Raw genomic sequence first — 19,847 nt, forward strand, 5'->3', positions numbered from 1 at the left:
GAGTAAATAAGAAGAGTTTTAACAGAATGGACAAAATCAAGAGTATAGCTTGAATTTATTGGAAGGATTAAAAGGCAGATGAGGAAAAACATCTTCCATCCAAAGGATGGTAAGGAATTCGTACTCATTGTCTAAAAGCAAAATAGAAAGAGAAACTTCCATCATACTTAAACAGGATATAGATGTGTACTTGAAAACTGTAACCTGTAGGTCCTTGGCCCTAGTGCTGGAAGGTAGGAACAGGTTAGGAAACATCTCTTTCCATCCAGAACATGCACAATGGTCTGAACGGACTCCTTGTCTATCAAAATTCTTTATGAATCATCTACATTTAAGCACAAATAGAGATTTAGTTACATGTCTCGTCTTTCTCACCCATTCAGCACCGCACTGGACTGTCTGCTGAGAATTTTGCACCCAGGTAAATGAAATGCCGTTTAAACTCGCCGCTTTCTGACTCATAGAAAAGTGTGCAGAAACTGTGCAACGCTGCTGTAGAAACGTAATTTGCTGTTGCTTTGCACCATGACACTATATTTTACAATTGTTTCATATGATTAAACTGTTAAGAAGTTACTGTGGGACAGCTAATAACAGACAATTGTCTAGAGCAGGAGTTCCAACCTTTTGTATGCCATCAACTAATACCATTAAGAAAAATGTCCATGGACTCTGGGCTGGGAACTCCAGGTCTAGAGACCCAGAATGAAATACTAAGGTAGTTTTGGTGGAGATTTAATAGACTGTCTATCAGCCACTAGTTTCAATTGGAATATTATGTCCACCACAGCATTACTAGTGAAAGAATATTCAAATACTTTGGTCACAGAAGTAAAATTTTAAAATGTACCTGGGTAAAAAATGGCTCATAGATTTCAACCCCTTTGTCTGATCCTTGTGACAGAATTTCCCTTCCACGGCGCCAACTGTATCGGACGGGTGGATTTGAATTGACTGAACACCGAAGGAACACAGTCCTCTCAAAGTAAAACTGTTCCTTTGCTTCACCTATACTCTGATGTACTGTCAGCACAGGGTCGTCCAAATCTAGAAAAGACAAACAAAAACTGAAATTTAATATCAACCATTTCTAATATTGGAAGTGAAATTGAAATCTTAGGTAATAGTCTTGATTTCAAAGGTAGAGAATTTTGATGTGCAATTGATTTTAATCTTCCACAACTTCTTTATATATTCATCAGGATGATTCATGCGAATAGACAAGAGGATTTGTACTAATTCACACTAATCCATTCCCAGATAACAGTAGTTTCCTGAATCTTGTAGCTATGAAAGAATGTCCAAGATGCATCAATGTTGTATCAGGTACTCCATTGCCTTTCTGATCAAATTTGCCATTTTGTATCCTACTAGAATGCTACTGGCAAAATTCAAACTATGATGGTACAAACAAAATACGATGCCTTCTAACATGAGTGTACACATATAAAACAGTATAATCTGGATATTTTGTGCAGAATTTTATGCCTTAAAACAGATGAGAGGACAGGCTCTCTCTCACTAGCAAGATCTTGGATTTTGTTCTCTCGGTTACTCTTTCTGATCCTAGCAGTTGAATATCTTGGACCTCAGGGAACTTAATAACTAAAAAAAGAGATGAGGAGTGTTGTATGCAATAGTTTAAAATCCAATAGCAGGCATACTTCCCATTGGCTCAGCCAGAAAGCCTGTTAGTACTGCTAATGATCAGACTTCTAAATGATCTGATGCCCTCTTGATGTGCTCCCCAGACCTGCCCTCACTAAAATCTATTAACATTAGCTGGTGGTGAATGTCAACCTCTTCTGCATCCAGACAGTCTCTCGGGATGGCAGGAAATGGTCACCACACTGGTTCCAAAAAGGTTTATCAGGTCCCACCATTAAATTGACTGCAGTCACTAAAACCTATGCTTTTTGATTCCTGACTGCAGATCCAACACTGAATCCAAGCCAACATCAGGGTAATAAAGATGCAATTTATGGGAACAACAGATTGTAGTGTGATTGTAAACACAGAAGAACTCAAATAGAGGATTTGGAAAACATTAGAGACTTAAATTATACGTTCTCATTCAAGTGATGACAATTTACTTCAGCCAAAACAAAAGAGAGGAGGGAGTGATTACTTCAAATCTCTCTGCTGGTAGCTGGTTTTTGAAAAGCGTGAAAAATGAAGTCGATAACAATTTTAAAAATAATTTTAAATGCTCTGGTTAGGCTGAAAGGGCAGACAAAATCAGAATAAAGGAGAAAAATATGACATAAGACATCTAATTCAAGCTTTTTACTGAAGAATAACATCACCATTGCATTCGTAAGGACTAGAATTGTTTTTTCAGCCTTGTTTGCAATCATTACATTTCAAATTAAAATGTATTGCTGATTATAATTGATGAAAGACTTTGAGTAACTTTCAGCATGTCTAACTAACAAAGGAAGCAGATAATAATTGCAGAGTTAGCAAACAAGAACTTGCATCTGAAACACTTAGTAATTGGTCAATACCTGTATATCAAAGTCATTGCAAGTCAGTTTAGACTGATGGCTAATGCACAATACTCATGACAGTACAGTATATTAAAAATAGAATACTGTCTTCTTCCAATAATGAAGTAGCATGCTAAAGGGATGAGTGTTCACCTCATTACACAGGAATCACAGGTTTCACTTCGATCTGGCACAGCCTATTGTGAGAAGTATAATTACAAATCCTTGGTCAGGTTGCACCTCATTTAACTGCAATGTTTCATGCTGCTGGAAGATGAAGCACCATCACTTTCCTATGTAATAATTTGTGATCCTTTATATCGTATTCTTGCACAATGTAAGGCAGACAGTCCAAGCATGTTTTGGTCAGCAGTATCTAGACAAGAAGCTCATTGCAATTCTGGAAAATAGACTGCAGCCAGGCTGTGCTAGTAACAGGGTTTCAACATGAGCTGAACAACTATTGTAAGGCAATAACCTTTTTATTGCTTAACCTTAAGTTTCACTGATCTATCAAAACATTGGTGATTGATGATTGAAATTGGAACTCATAATATTGCAACGTTAAATGAAAGAAGAAATCTTTGAGTTTAAAAAAAAGTTTTTACTTATTATATCATCCCCCAATTGGTTTGCTTATGCTACACTTCAGATATTTAAGAAAATAATAGCAGAAACATATCAAAAATTGCTTTATAATTGAATGTCTTATTTATTTCCTAATACATCCTGGGCATCAGGTTCCGTGTTTTAAAAAATGCAATTAAAATCTTATGGAAAGTGACTGTACATCAAAAATAAATATGACACTTACAAAAGATGAGAAAAACATGCTTAGAAAAATAGACTGGCAATTACTAAGTCAAAACATGATTGACTCAATACAAAATGCTGGAGGAACTCAGCAGGCCAGGCAGCATCAATGGAAAGCATACAATCGACATTTCAGATTGTTTTTAAAAGTAGTCAGCCATAGAAGAAATTCTAACCTTAAATATGGATAAATTGATTGTAATGTATTAATAAAACTATAAATTATAAAAATACAATAAAGTCATAAAAATAACTCAAATCTCTAGTTTGAATTGAATAAAGCTTCTTGATTCCCCTGAAAAGCTTCTTGAGGTATACACAGGGGGAAAGTTTTCAGTGCATATCTATCAATTAAATATTACATTACAGTTAGATTGATTTGAAATATCAATTTTAGAAATAAGATGAATGACTAATCTTACATTGCTGTGTCACTACATCAGTTTTACATGTGTTTGAAACAAAACACATTTTATTTTTAAGTTCCAATTTCTTCATCACCTCATTCTATCATTTCATTAACTTCTGATAATGTTGGCCTCCTGTATCTTTCTACTTTATCTAATCGAGAAGTAGATGCTGGACTATTCATAAACTAGTTTTAGAATTATGTATCATCATTCCTTCGTTGTTCACACATATGAAAGGTCTTGTCTTCCCAATTTCATTCTGCAAAGAAATCTACACAATCTAAATTGGATCGCTAAAATGCTTCTGTGAATATTAATTCAGAGATTTTTATCATCAATTCCTTAAATAAATATGCTATTGAGTAATAATCCCTCAGATAGCAACCTAAAGATTCTCAAACACAAGTTGAAAATAGAGACATAAAACACTACAGCACAGAAACAGGCCCTTCAGCCCATCTAGTCTGTGCTGAACCATTATTCTGCCTAATCCCACTGACCTGCACCTGAACCATACCTCTCCCATGCATCTACTTATCTAAAATAGTGACTTAGAGTTTGAACTATAACTTTTAAATTTGAACAATAGCTCCAAATATTGAACATAACACTGAACATGGTATTGCTGCAACTTTAGAACACTGGGAGTTCTTATCCTTCAGGGACTGGGGTCTTGAATGATTGTGAATGCATAAATAGATACATCATTAATATTTTTCTTTCCCAATAGCTCTGCTATAGCGCCATTGTGGGATTCGAGCAACATGTACAAAATGCTGCCGAACTCAGCAAGTTGGGCAGCATTTATGGAGAGGAATGAACAGTCAATGCTTTGGGTCAAGACCCTTCGTGAGCTTTGATGAGAAATTCCCCTCCATAGTCTACGCCTGAGTTGCTAGGTTTCCCCAGCATTCTGTGTGCACTGCTCACAATGTCCAGCACCTGCAGAATCTCTCGTGTTTGTTGCGGGATTTCAACTCAGTTTCTAGATCATGAGCGCAGAGCTCTAGGTTTCTGACCCAGCACATTAACCACCAAGATGTACACATTATACGCATTGTATTATGTTATTTGGTGCTTCTAATCATAGAAACTTAAAGCACAAAAGGTCTAATTGCCTCTCTTGCCTTCACCCACTCTGAAAGATATCTTTTTGTTAGAATTTCATATTGTTGTCTTTCTCAAGCAACTCTGCAACTTGGTTCTCTTTCATTACGTTCTCTTCATTATCTTTTTTAAGGTTGATGATTTCTCTACACTTTCTGATAATGTATTCCAGATCAGAATAACCCGAAAACATGGAGACATTTCTCATCAAACTCCTGTTGTTTATTTAATACGCAAGTAAATTTGAGTAATCTTGTATATGTGTGGATATGTGTGAATGTGTGCATTCTTGTTCACTTCAATAATTCATTATGGGTTATATGCATAAATATCTGAATTGTATACATCAACATGCTAAAACATGATACGTGGACACCTCACTTAAAAGTAAACTCGAATCTAGACCCACATTTCAGACTCCCGTGTATTCCTTTGAATTAGTTTAATGTTTTCAAGTTACAAAACATAACATCTCCTATTTCTTTTACCAGTCATTCAAAATCAAAGACCTTGAGTTTCTGAGCCAATTGCTAAAGAAAGTAGCTGCCTATATATTTTGTCAAAATTTCCATGATTACAGTTCCTCTTATGAAGGCTAATCCCAATTCTCCATTCTCTCCCCACATCACAGCTGTTCTCCTGTTAAACTTCCTTAATGCTCTTTCTGGGGCCTTGATCTACTTCCTATTGTGTAGCATTCAGAACTGTGCCACAATATTACAGGTAAGGCCCAACAGGACCTTGCAAGTATTACCATGATTTATTTTTAATTTTGAATGTCACAACATACAATCTTGTGCATTTGACCACTATCTCAGCTTATCTTTCAACTTGCCAGCCTAAATCTGAAAGCTAGCTAGATGTTGCCACACGTTAGCATGGACTATTTCAACAGCCGAGGAGATAAGTCCTGTGCTGAGTACTGTACATGCATTAGCGGAGAGCCCTGTTCTGACTTCTGATGAAAAGATGGTTACTAATAAAGCAAATGAAGAGGGTTAGCTCAAGAACATTGTGCTGAGGTACTCAATTCCTTCCATTCCATTCACAATCAAAGGTCAAAGTTCAACTTCAAATTTATTGTCAATGTACACCATACACTACTCCAAGATTCATTTTCTTGTGGATTAATCATAGTAGATACAAAGAACCTCAATGGAATCAATGAAAAACCACACACAACATAGACAAAAAACAACAAATGTTGCAAATACAAAAGCAAAAAAAAATAATAATAAATTAGCATTACATATCGAGAACATGAGGTGCAGAGTCCTTGAAAGTGAGTCCATAGGTTATGGGAACAGCTCAGTGTTGGGGTGAGTGAAGTTGCATGATATTATCCCCACTGGTTCAAGAGTCTGATGGTTGAGGGGTAATTACTGTTCCTGATCCTAATGGTGTGAGTCCTGAGGCTCCTGTACCTTCTTGCTGATGGCAACAGCAACAAGACAGCGTGGCTGGATGGGGGGCATCCTTGATGATAGATGTTGCTTTCCTGTGGAAGTGTTCATTGTAGATATGCACAATAGCGGGGACTATTTTACCTGTGATAGACTGAGCTGTATCCATTTCTTTTTGTAGGATTTTCCATTCAAGGGTATTGGGGTTTTCATACCAGGCCGCGATGCAAACAGCCTCTACTGCACAAATATAGAAGTTTTTCAGAGTTTTAGATGATATTCTGAATCTTCCCAAACATCTGAGAAAGTAGAGACGTTGCTACACCTTCTTTGTAATGACATTTATGTAAGTTATAATGCTGTGCCTTCTTTGTAATGGCACTTATGAACTGGGTTGATTCCAGCGCAATCTTCACAAATTGTACTAAAGGTACTGTTGCTTATTATTAAATTGCCATGGAATTAGTTAAAACTTATTTCTTGCTAAATGTGCAATAAAGACATAATAACAATGAACCTTTCATTGTTTTCAGCACTTTGAATTTATTGAGTACACTGACAGTTTAATACCCATACAACTAAGCTGTTGTCAAAATCAACTCAAGAGATAAATTACCCAGTATACTAATAGTATCCTGGAGTTTATGCTGATCAAGACTCTTAAGCTTCATGTCCATCAAGGTTCTTTGCATTTTGATAGTGATAGCATTAAATGCTACCCATTTTTTCATTGTCTGGCCTTATCTATATTACAGCCATCAAATCAAACATGCAACAATGCAAAACTGCAGTTGCGACACAAATGCTGCATTTTGAAGCTCCATTTTTGTCTTATTTACTTCCTGATTGCCAGCGCCATCTACAATGTGACTAAGAGGCTAGTCTCAGCATTGTCTGGACTGTTGAGCAATGTCACGTGACCAGCAACAATGAATATCAATTGAGTCAGGTTTTATAAAAACAACAAACATTTATTAAACTTTGCTCAAAAATAGCAAAATGTATTTAAACGACTAACTTAACCAGAAGTTAACTGCTATACGGCAACTCTGGAACAGTTCTTAAAAGAGTAAATGCAAAAACAGTTCTTAAAGTGGTAAATTCAAACACAGTTCTTAGAATGGTAAATTCGAAAGTCCAAGAGATTTATACAGTCAATTAGGAGAGACTTTCCTGAAGTAAAGAATTCCTCGAAGACATGTCGTTACTGATGATTCCAGCCAAAACCCGCCTTGTCCGCAGGATTCACGACGATGGAAATAAAACGGTTTAAAGGAACTGACCTTTTCCTCTGGTGAATGGACACTGCACTATCCTTCCTACTTTAGCAGGGGATATCTCAGTTGCAGATCACTTTTACTTGAACGAAGATTCAATAAAGGTCGATCTTCTCCAAAATCGCTAAATGATATCAGCTTTACTCGACTTGGTGAATTCCTGTATTTTGGTAAGGACTTCACTCTCCAATACTACTTACAATAGAAAGTAAAACTCCACTTTAGAACAAAACTGCGTCATCAGCCGAATACGCAGCAAAACAGAGTATCTAACATGAAACTAGACTGAAAACTGACTGTGTTACCAGGGGTCTCCCTTCTATATACCTGTTGAGAACAAGTCATCATGTGACCTCACTGGTGGGAACATTACATCATATGACCTCTGCAGGACCATTACATCATCCTCATAAGACAGTCACAAGATATCCATGAAGTATGTAACACCTCCCTCCAAAAAAAAATTTGGTCTTTTTAAGAGCAAAATGTTAAGAATTAACTATTTACAAAAAAATACAAATGTATAAAATTTACAACTTACACAACATACACAGTACTATCATACAGCATCTTGCAAACTAACATACAGTAGGAGTGTTACAAATGTTAAAATACCACTCCATAAAAAAAATTACACTGTACATTTAACATCTATATAGACAACCAGCAATCACATTATCTTTACCTTTAATATGAGTTATCAAAATATTATACTCCTGTAACATCAAACTTTGTTGCTAAATTGCAGTTTGATTTATTTCCTTAACCATTTTCTTTAACTGAGCTCTGGCCTACAACATAAGCAAAGTAAGTCACTGTGGCATGACCAAATTCACTTTTAGCTAAGGTAATAGTTAAGTTAGCTTTTGAAAGTCTCTCAAATAGTTTCTCCACTGCAGTAATATGTGCTTTCCACGTATTATTTCCTTTCACTAAATCATCAATATAGGCATCTGTATCTTTTAACCCATGAATCACACTATTAATCATCTGCTAGAAAGTACCTGGTGCATTCTTCATCCCAAATGGAAGAACATTATATTCATATAACCCAGATGGGGTTACAAATGCAGAAATCTCTCTATCTCTATCCGTCAATAGAACACACCAATAACCTTTTAACAAATCAATCTTTGTAAGGAACTTTGCTTGTCCAACTTTATCCACACAATCATCAACCCTAGGGATTGGATATGCATCAGTTTTTGTCACAGCATTCACCTTCCTGTAATCTGTACAAAACCGAATACTATTGTCTGGTTTAAGCACCATAATCTAATAATATTATTCTCTAACATATACTTAATTTCTTGTTCAACAAGTTCACATTTTTCCCTGTTCATCCAATATGGATGTTGTTTTATGGTTTTGCATCTCCAACATCTACATCATGCGAAGCTACAGTGGTTCTTCTAGGAACGTCTGGAAATAAATCCCTGTATTTAAAATTTAACTATTTCATCTGCTCTCTCTGCTCTGGCTGTAAATGAGCTAATTTCTCATCAATATTTTCCAGAATTGTGGAGTTTGGTAACCTGGCAGAAATAATGTTGGATTTAAAATGAGTTTCAGATGAATCATCCATTTAGTTTTTAGAAAGATCAGACTCATTATTATTGACCACAACAGTCATCGTAGCACCCTATCTCTCATAATATGGTTTTATATTTATATGACACAGCTGTGTAGCCTTTCTTCAATCTGGGGTTTTTAAATCACATAATCCACATCATTTAATTTAGATTTAATCTCATAAGGACCATGAAATTTAGCTTGTAATGGGTTCGTTTGCACCGGGAAAAGAACCAACACCTTATCTCCAGGCTTAAATCACTTCATCCTAGCTTCCTTATCATACAACATACATCAAAGTTGCTGGTGAACGCAGCAGGCCAGGTAGCATCTCTAGGAAGAGGTGCAGTCGACGTTTCAGGCCGAGACCCTTCGTCAGGACTAACTGAAGGAAGAGGTAGTAAGAGATTTGAAAGTAGGAGCGGGATGGGGAGATCCAAAATGATAGGAGAAGACAGGAGGGGGAGGGATGGAGCCAAGAGCTGGACAGGTGATTGGCAAAGGGGATACGAGAGGATCATGGGACAGGAGGCCCAGGGAGAAAGACATGGGGGGGGGGGAGAGCAAGGGCTATAATCAGAGGGACAGAGGGAGAAAAAGGAGAGAGAGAGAAAGAATATCTGTATAAAAATAAATAACGGACGGGGTACAAGAGGGAGGTGGGGCATTAGCAGAAGCTTGAGAAGTCAATGTTCATGCCATCAGGTTGGAGGCTACCCAGACGGAATATAAGGTGTTGTTCCTCCAACCTGTGTGTGGCTTCATCTTTACAGTAGAGGAGGCCGTGGATAGACATGTCAGAATGGGAATGGGATGTGGAATTAAAATGTGTGGCCACTGGGAGATTCTGCTTTCTCTGGCAGACAGAGTGTAGGTGTTCAGCAAAGTGGTCTCCCAGTCTGCATCGGGTCTCGCCAATATAGAAGGCCACATCGGGAGCACTGGACGCAGTATATCACTCCAGCAGACTCACAGGTAAAGTGTCGCCTCACCTGGAAGGACTGTTTGGGGCCCTGAATGGTGGTAAGGGAGGAAGTGTAAGGGCATGTGTAGCACTTGTTCTGCTGACAAGGATAAGTGCCAGGAGGGAGATCAGTGGGGAGGGGTGGGGGGGACGAATGGACAAGGGAGTCGCGTAGGGAGCGATCCCTGCGGAAAGCGGGGGGGGGGGGGCAGGGAGGAAAAGATGTGCTTAGTGGTGGGATCCTGTTGGAGGTGGCGGAAGTTACGGAGAATAATATGTTCGACCCGGAGGCTGGTGGGGTGGTAGGTGAGGACCAGGGGAACCCTATTCCTAGTGGGGTGGCGGGAGGATGGAGTGAGAGTAGATGTGCGTGAAATGGGGAAGATGCATTTGAGAGCACAGTTGATGGTGGAGGAAGGGAAGCCCCTTTCTTTAAAAAAGGAGGACATCTCCCTTGTCCTGGAATGAGAAGCCTCATCCTGAGAGTGGATGCGGCGGAGACGGAAAATTGCGAAAAGGGGATGGCATTTTTGCAAGAGACAGGGTGAGAAGAGGAATAGTCCAGATAGCTGTGAGAGTCAGTAGGCTTATAGTAGACATCAGTGGATAAGCTGTCTCCAGAGATAGAGACAGAAAGATCTAGAAAGGGGAGGGAGGTGTCGGAAATGGACCAGGTAAACTTGAGGGCGGGGTGAAAGTTGGAGGCAAAGTTAATAAAGTCAACGAGCTCAGCATGCGTGCAGGAAGCAGCGCCAATGCAGTCGTCGATGTAGCGAAGGAAGAGTGGGGGACAGATACCAGAACAGGTACGGAACATAGATTGTTCCACAAAGCCAACAAAAAGGCAGGCATAGCTAGGACCCATATGGGTGCCCATAGCTACACCTTTTGTTTGGAGGAAGTGGGAGGAGCCAAAGGAGAAATTATTAAGAGCAAGGACTAATTCGGCTAGACAGAGCAGAGTGGCGGTAGAGGGGAACTGATTAGGTCTGGAATCCAAAAAGAAGCGGAGAGCTTTGAGACCTTCCTGATGGAGGATGGAGGTATATAGGGACTGGATGTCCATGGTGAAAATAAAGTGGTGGGGGCCAGGGAACTTAAAATAATCGAAAAGTTTTAAGAGCGTAAGAAGTGTCATGAACATAGGTAGGAAGGGATTGAACAAGGGGGGATAAAACCGTGTCGAGGTATGCAGAAACGAGTTCGGTGGGGCAGGAGCAAGCTGAGACAATAGGTCTGCCAGGACAGGTAGGTTTGTGGATCTTGGGTAGGAGGTAGAAATGAGAAGAGCGAGATGTGGGAACTATAAGATTGGTAGCAGTGGATGAGAGATCCCCTGAGTGGATAAAGTCGGTGATGGTGTTGGAGACAATGGCCTGGTGCTCCTTAGTGGGGTCATGATTGAGGGGTAAATAAGAGGAGGTATCCGCGAGTTGTTGCTATGCCTCGGCAAGGTAGAGGTCAGTACGCCAGACTACAACAGTAGCCCCCTTATCGGCGGGTTTAATAGTAAGGTTAGGATTAGTGCGGAGGGAGTGGAGAGCAGAGTGTTCAGAAGGAGTGAGGTTGGAATGGGAACAAGATGCGGTGAAGTCGAGGCAGCAGTTAGCAATAAAGAGATCCAGATGCAGGCCAGAAGACCAGAGCGGGGTGTCCATGAAGAAGAGGAGGGTTGAAGACGGGAGAAGGGGTCATCGGTGGGGGTGGAAGAGTCCTTGCCGAAGAAGTAGGCTCGGAGATGGAGACGGCGGAAGAAGAGTTCCGCATCATGGCGAACACGGAACTCGCTGAGGTGTGGGCGAAAGGGGACAAAGGTGAGGCCCTTACTGAGGACAGAGTGTTCTGCCTCCGACAGTTGAAGGTCGGAGGGGATGGTAAAGACCTTTAAAGATGGATGAGAGCTGGGATCGGGGGGAGGGGGGAGGCTGGGGGTGTCAGTGGAGAGGGGAGGGTTGGGGTGAGAGGAAGATGGAGCCTCTGAGTACCCAGGAGCTGACGATGGGATCTGAGGGAGACAGGATTGCAGAGTATTGGTTTGGGAAGGGGAGACGGGAGTCACAATAGCAGCACATAAAGACCCGGCCTGGAGTTCAAGGCTGGAGTCGTAGTTGGTGGTTGCACAATCGCTTTGAAGGTGTCCATGGTCGTTGCTGGAGTCCGGGTTTTGAATATGCCCTGAGGTGTTGGAGCCGGCGAGATCAGTGGCAAAGGCAACCTGAAGTTCATGCCAGCAGGCTCTGGGGGTCCGCAGATGCAGGATCTTGCAATCTTTGCCTAACATGACAAAGTCAAATAAACGGCGATTGCAGGTGTGAATCCGACGGAGGATGAAATAACGGGTAGGACCATTACAGACGGCGAAGAAAGTGTCCCGAAGGTGTGGAAGGGTCTGGGATAGGGACACCAAATACCTCCTCATGGCGGAGAGAGTCGCCTTCAGAGCTTGACGGGAGAAGCGACGAGAGGCAGAGTCAATAAAATGTGAGTACCTGGGATCCTCAGAAGGTTCAAAATTGAGAGGCTTGGAAACGAATCTTAAAGCCAACTGGAGTAAGTTGGCAGCAGAGGCACGTTCCAAGAAAGGATATATGGCTGTGATAGCAAGTCAGAGTCAAAGTGTGGTCAAAAAGTCGAAGAGCCGAAGAAATTACAGATGGGAAGCGGTGAGAAATGGTTTCACTGAACTCCCGTCAAGAAGATCTAAACTTCTTCCGTGTAGGCATCAGCGGAAAAGGCTTCGCAGTCGTGAATTTAAAAACGCAAACAACAGGAATACTGCAGATGCTGGAAATTCAAGCAACACACATCAAAGTTGCTGGTGAACGCAGCAGGCCAGGCAGCATCTCTAGGAAGAGGTACAGTTGACATTTCAAGCGGAGACCCTTCGTCAGGACTAACTGAAGGAAGAGTTAGTAAGAGATTTGAAAGTGGGAGGGGGAGGGGGATCCAAAATGATAGGAGAAGACAGGAGGGGGAGGGATGGAGCCAAGAGCTGGACAGGTGATTGGCAAAGGGGCTATGAGAGGATCATGGGACAGGAGGTCCGGGGAGAAAGAAAAGGGGGGGGAGGGAAACCCAGAGGATGGGCAAGGGGTACAGTCAGAGGGACAGAGGGAGAAAAAGGAGAGTGAGAAAAAGAATGTGTGCATAAAAATAAATAACAGATGGGGTACGGGGGGGGGGCATTAGCGGAAGTTAGAGAAGTCAATGTTCATACCATCAGGTTGGAGCTACCCAGACGGAATACAAGGTGTTGTTCCTCCAACCTGAGTGTGGCTTCATCTTTACAGTAGAGGAGGCCGTGGATAGACAAGTCAGAATGGGAATGGGATGTGGAATTAAAATGTGTGACCACTGGGAGATCCTGCTTTCTCTGTGGACAGAGTGTAGGTATTCAGCAAAGTGGTCTCCCAGTCTGTGTCGGGTCTCGCCAATATATTGAAGGTGACATCGGGAGCACCGGACGCAGTATATCACCCCAGCCGACTCACAAGTGAAGTGTCGCCTCACCTGGAAGGACTGTCTGGGGCCCTGAATGGTGTTAAGGGAGGAAGTGTAAGGGCATGTGTAGCACTTGTTCCGCTTACAAGGATAAGTGCCAGGAGGGAGATCAGTGGGGAGGGATGGGGTGACGAATGGACAAGGGAGTCTTGTAGGGAGCGATCCCTGTGGAAAGCAGAGAGGGGGGGGGAAGGAAAGATGTGCTTAGTGGTGGGATCCCGTTGGAGGTGGCAGAAGTTACGGAGAATAATATGTTGGACCCGGAGGCTGGTGGGGTGGTAGGTGAGGACCAGGGGAATCCAATTCCTAGTGGGGTGGCGGAAGAATGAGAGCAGATGTGCATGAAATGGGGGAGATGCGTTTGAGAGCAGAGTTGATGGTGGAGTTGATCCTTATCATACCAAGTTTTCATCTTCTCCTGAGCCGATTTTAAGTTTTCCTTGGCTAAACTACAAGCTTTAAGTAATCTTTCTTTAAATTTTAAAACATAATCCGACAAATTGGTGTGTACCTCTTTATTAATCCACTGTTCTTTCAACAAGGCCAAAGATCCTCGAACTCTATGCTCAAACACAAGTTCAAAAGGACTAAAGCCTAATGATTCCTGTACTGCCTCCCATACTGCAAAAAGTAGTAAATGTACACCTTCATCCAGTCCTCTTCATTTTCTACACAATACGTTCTAATCATAGTTTTAAGGGTAGCATGGAATATCTCCAAGGCTCCTTGTGATTCTGGATGATATGCAGATGAGGTAATCTGTTTTCCTCCCAGTTTATAAACTACCTGCTGAAACAATCCAAAAATAAAATTACTACCTTGATCCGATTGTATTTCCTTAGGCAACCCAAAATAAGTAAAAAATTTTATAAGAGCCTTTGTCACAGTTTTGGCTGTTATATTCCCAAGAGGTATTGCTCTGGAAACCTAGACGCTGTGCACATAATGGTCAGCAAATATTGATGCCCAGTTTTAGTTTTTGGCAATGGGTTTACACAATCTATAATAATTTTGGAAAACAGCTCACCAAATGCTGGAATCGGTTGCAGTGGGGCCACTGGAGTAACTTGATAAGGTTTACCCACAATTTGACATGTATGACACGTCCTGCAAAATGTCGCCACATCCTTTCTTTAACTAGGCCAGTAAAAATGTTTAAAAACCTTATTCATAGTTTTCTTTACACCTTGATGGCCACCCAAAGGCATACCATGAGTCATAGTTAAAATCTCATTTCGATAAACTTTAGGAACTACTACATGATGATTAACTTCCCATTCCTCACTAGCAGGAATTGTAGGTGATCTCCACTTCCTCATCAATACTCCCTTTTCAAAATAATATCCTACCGGCACATTCTCAATTTCACTATCTGGAAGAGCTTGTTCCTTTAATTTGATAATCTCAGGGTCTCTACTCTGCTCTGTTATCATCTCCTTCCCAGATAAAGACAAATCTTCATGATCAGACTTACTACCAAAACCCTGATCAAATAATGAAGGGAAGAAAGTCTCTGGCACATCCTCAAAATTCGCATCCCGAGTTAAACAGCCATTGGTAACAACCCCATCCTGTACATCAGACTTTTTAGCCGTAGCTCGGATTACAACACAGGAAGGATCTGTGTTAGCATCCCTCTGTGGATCCTCAGAAATGAGCTTTATAGAAACAAAGAAACATAGAAAATAGGTGCAGGAGTAGCCCTTTCAGCCCTTCGAGCCTGCACCACCATTGATTACGATCGTGGCTGATCATCCAACTCAGAACCCTGTACCTGCCTTCTCTCCATAACTCCTGATCCGTTAAGCCACAAGGGCCATATCTAACTCCCTCTTAAATATAGCCAATGAACTGGCCTCAACTGTTTCCTGTGGCAGAGAATTCCACAGATTCACCACTCTCTGTGTGAAGAAGTTTTTCCTATTCTCGGTCCTAAAAGGCTTCCCTTTTATCCTCAAACTCTGACCCCTCGTTCTGGACTTCCCCAACATCGGGAACAATCTTCCTGCATCTAGCCTGTCCAATCCCTTTAGGATTTTATATGTTTCAATAAGATCCTCCCTCAATCTTCTAAATACCAACGAGTATAAGCCTAGCTGATCCAGTCTTTCATCATATGAAAGTCCTGCCATCCCAGGAATCAATCTGGTGAACCTTCTTTCTACTCCCTCTATGGCCAGGATGTCTTTCCTCAGATTAGGGGACCAGAACTGCACACAATACTCCAGGTGTGGTCTCACCAAGGCCTTGAACAACTGCAGTAGAACCTCCCTGCTCCTGTACTCCAATCCTCTTGCTATGAATGCCAGCATACCATTTGCCTTTTTCACCGCCTGCTGTACCTGCATGCCAATTTTCAATGACTGGTGTACAATGACACCCAGGTCTTGTTGCACCTCCCCTTTTCCTAATTGACCATGATTCAGATAATAATCTGTTTTCCTGTTCTTGCTACCAAAGTGGATAACCTCACATTTATCCACATTAAATTGCATCTGTCATGAATTTGCCCACTCACCTAACCTATCCAAGTCACCCTGCATCCTCTTAGCATCCTCCTCACAGCTAACACTGCCGCCCAGCTTCGTGTCATCCGCAAACTTGGAGATGCTGCATTTAATTCCCTCGTCTAAGTCATTAATATCTATTGTAAACAACTGGGGTCCCAGCACTGAGCCTTGCGGTACCCCACTAGTCACTGCCCGCCATTCTGAAAAGGTCCCATTTATTCCCACTCTTTGCTTCCTGTCTGCCAACCAATTCTCTATCCACATCAATACCTTACCCCCAATACTGTGTGCTTTAAGTTTGCACGCTAATCTCCTGTGTGGGACCTTGTCAAAAGCCTTTTGAAAATCCAAATATACCACATCCACTAGTTCTCCCCTATCCACTCTACTAGTTACATCCTCAAAAAATTCTATGAGATTCGTCAGACATGATTTTCCTTTCACAAATCCATGCTGACTTTGTCCGATGATTTCATCGATTTCCAAATGTGCTGTTGTCACATCTTTGATAACTGACTCTAGCATTTTCCCCACAACCGGTCAGGCTTACCAGTCTATAATTGCCCAGTTTCTCTCTGCCTCCTTTTTTAAAAAGTGGGGTTATATTAGCCACCCCCCAATCCTCAGGAACTAATCCAGAATCTGAAGAGTTTTGAAAAATTATCACTAATGCATCCACTCTTTCTCGAGCTTCTTCCGTAAGCACTCTAGGATGCAGACCATCTGGCCCTGGGAATTTATCTGCCTCCAATCCCTTCCATTTACTTAACACCACTTCCCTACTAACATGTCAAATTATTGTCAAATGCACTTCAGGAAAAACGTGTCCACCTGCTAAATCATTCCCTAACAAAAGAGAAACATCATTTATGGGTAAATTGGGTTGTAGTCCTACTTAACAGGCCCTGTAACTAACCCTGACCCTAAATTTACTCTATGCAAATGTACCGACATATGGGCACCCCCAACTCCTCTTATATCGTTTACCTCATCAATGTCAGACTCATCACTAAACTTTAGAACACTGTCTAACATTAGTGATTGAGAAACTCCAGTATCTTTAAGGATTCATATTGGTACGGGATTGGATCCCTCTTTCAAGGATACAAATCCTTCGGTTATAAACTGTTCATATCCCCTCTTAACTTGGTCAGACTCTGACAAAACTTCATTGGTATTTATCAAACTCTGTGGATTTACAGGTGTTTCAATATGCTGCACACAAGCATCTGGGACTGCTTCCTTCTCTTTCTTTTTCAATGCAAAACAGTTAGCTATTACATGTCCAGGTTTCTTACAATAATTACCATTAAGACCAAAATGACTTTCCTTCACATGTCTCCCTTCATCCTTACCTTTCTCACTAACTTCAGATTTAATTTCTGGTTTACCTTGACTCTCTGTGCTATTTTTCTTTTTAAAAGTTCTACCTGGAGAAAATTTACTCTTAGGAATTAAAGCATACTCATCAGCTAATTTGGCAGACTCCTGCAATGTAGCGGTGTCCCTTTCATTTAAGTATGTCCTTACTTGAACAGGAACGCTCCTTTTAAATTCCTCCAGTAAAATCAACTTTTAATTTATTATACTCCCCATTCACATTTTTAGAGGAAACCCATCTCTCAAAACACACAGATTTCTCGTATGCAAATTCCACGTAAATTTTTTCCACAAATCTCTTCAAATTTCTGAATCTTTCTCTATAAGCTTCTGGAACCAATTCATATGCTTTCAATATATGCTGTTTCACAACATCATAATCAAGTGCTTGCTCAGCATTTAAAGCTGTATAAACTTGTTGTGCTTTGCCTCTAATTACACTTTGTAACATCACTGGCCATCTCCCTTTCAGCCACTCTAAACTCAGACCAACAATTTCGAAATGTTGGAAATATTTGTCCACCTCTGCTTCATTAAATGGAGGAGCCAAAATAACCCCTCGACTAGCAACAAACTATTTCCTAGAACCAGAGGACTGATTCTCGGACTTTAATTTCTCCGTCTCTAGCTCAAACTCCCTCTTTTTATTTGCTTCTCTTTCTTCAAATTCCTTTTTCCTAAGGGTTTCTCTAGCCTCGAATTCTTTCTGTTTATTTTCAGCTTCTAACCGACTTCTTTCCAAATCAGCTTCTAATTGCTTTAACTTTATTTGTTCAATATGTAACTACAGCTCTAGATTACTCAATGGAAACCTATCTAACACTTCTTCATCAAAAACACCCAAGTCTTTATAGTGTGCCACAATTTGTCTCTGAACTAGTAGCTTGGTTGTAACCTTTGTAATTCCTTTAGGATCCAACCTTCTAGCAATCTCGTATACAACACCCTTTCTCGCCGTCGCTAAAAACTCCAGGTTTGGCAATTCCATAAAATTATCAATATTCATTGCTGCCAAATACCACCCACAGACCAATCAAACAAAAGAATTGGATATTTCCATTTTCCAAATCAGGTTGATACCTAAACAAGCACTTAAGCTCAAAATTGGAACAATCCCAGATGAGCCCCCAAATTTATGTCACGTGACTGGCAACAATGAATATCAATTGAGTCAGGTTTTATAAAAAACAACAAACATTTATTAAATTTTGCTCAAAAATAGCAAAATGTATTTAAACGACTAACTTAACCGGAAGTTAATTACTATACGGCAACTCTGGAACAGTTCTTAAAAGGGTAAATGCAAAAGCAGTTCTTAAAGCGATAAATTCAAACACAGTTCTTAGAATGGTAAATTCGAAAGTCCAAGAGATTTATACAGTCAAATAGGAGAGACTTTCCTGAAGTAAAGAATTCCTCGAAGACATGTCATTACCGATGATCACAGCCGAAACCCGCCTTGTCCGCAGGATTCATGACGACGGAAATAAAATGGTTTAAAGAAACTGACCATTTCCTCTGGCGAAAGGACACTGCACTATCCTTCCTACTTTAGCAGGGGATATCTCAGTTGCAGGTCACTTTTACTTGAAAGAAGATCCAATAAAGTTCGATCCTCTCCAAAACTGTCAAACAATATCAGCTTTACTCGACTTGGCGAATTCCTGTATTTTGGTAAGGTCTTCACTCTCCAATACTACTTACAACAGAAAATAGAACTCCACTTTAAAATAAAACTGTGTCATCAGACAAATACACAGCAAAACGGAGTATCTAACACAAAACTAAACTGAAAACTAACTGTGTCACCAGGGGTTTCCCTTTTATATACCTGTTGAGAACAAGTCATCATGTGACCTCTGTAAGACCATTACATCATCCTCATAAGACAGTCACAGGATATCCATGAAGTATGTAACAGCAAGAGCCAGCCTTGACAATTTTTAAGGATGAGAGGAAGATTCTGTGAGAATGTGCTCAGAAGGCATGAGTAAGGAATGAGTAGGGAGAATGCAGCAGAGAGAGTTGAGAAAGGCACATGGTTTGTTACTGAAGTACTGCAGATGAGAATAGGTTATAAAATCAGAAGAAATGCCACAGATGGAAGAGAGAGGAGAGTGAAAGACATCAAATGTATTTCAGTGGGGTTTACAGAAAGAACTTGCACTGCAGAGGTAGTATTTTCTATCTAATATTACATAAAGGAATAGAAGTGCACTATATACGGCTGAGAACAAAGGAGCTGAGAGACCACATAAAAAGCCCTGGTGGAGCAGTTGGAATACTGATAGGGAATTCATACTTTGGAACAAGTGAAGGATGGACAGTGAAATCAGGCACTAAGGTGAGCGAACATGGAGATGGAAATAGAGATGGGCAATGGTGGATCACTTAGTTTAGAAACAAAGAATAAAAGGCAGA

At 40.7% G+C, this 19,847-nt stretch overlaps 1 protein-coding gene across 1 annotated transcript in view; it reads right to left on the minus strand.

Moving 5' to 3' along the window:
• mdga2a (MAM domain containing glycosylphosphatidylinositol anchor 2a) overlaps positions 1–19,847 on the minus strand; it is a 1,018,846-nt gene that overhangs the window by 615,178 nt on the left and 383,821 nt on the right. The window contains exon 4 of the mRNA XM_072270903.1: positions 851–1,047. Coding sequence (XP_072127004.1) covers positions 851–1,047 — 197 coding nt within the window. The remainder of the gene's footprint in view (positions 1–850; positions 1,048–19,847) is intronic.

The sequence above is a fragment of the Mobula birostris genome, chromosome 1 (assembly GCF_030028105.1).
Source record: "Mobula birostris isolate sMobBir1 chromosome 1, sMobBir1.hap1, whole genome shotgun sequence".
NCBI lineage: Eukaryota > Metazoa > Chordata > Chondrichthyes > Myliobatiformes > Myliobatidae > Mobula > Mobula birostris.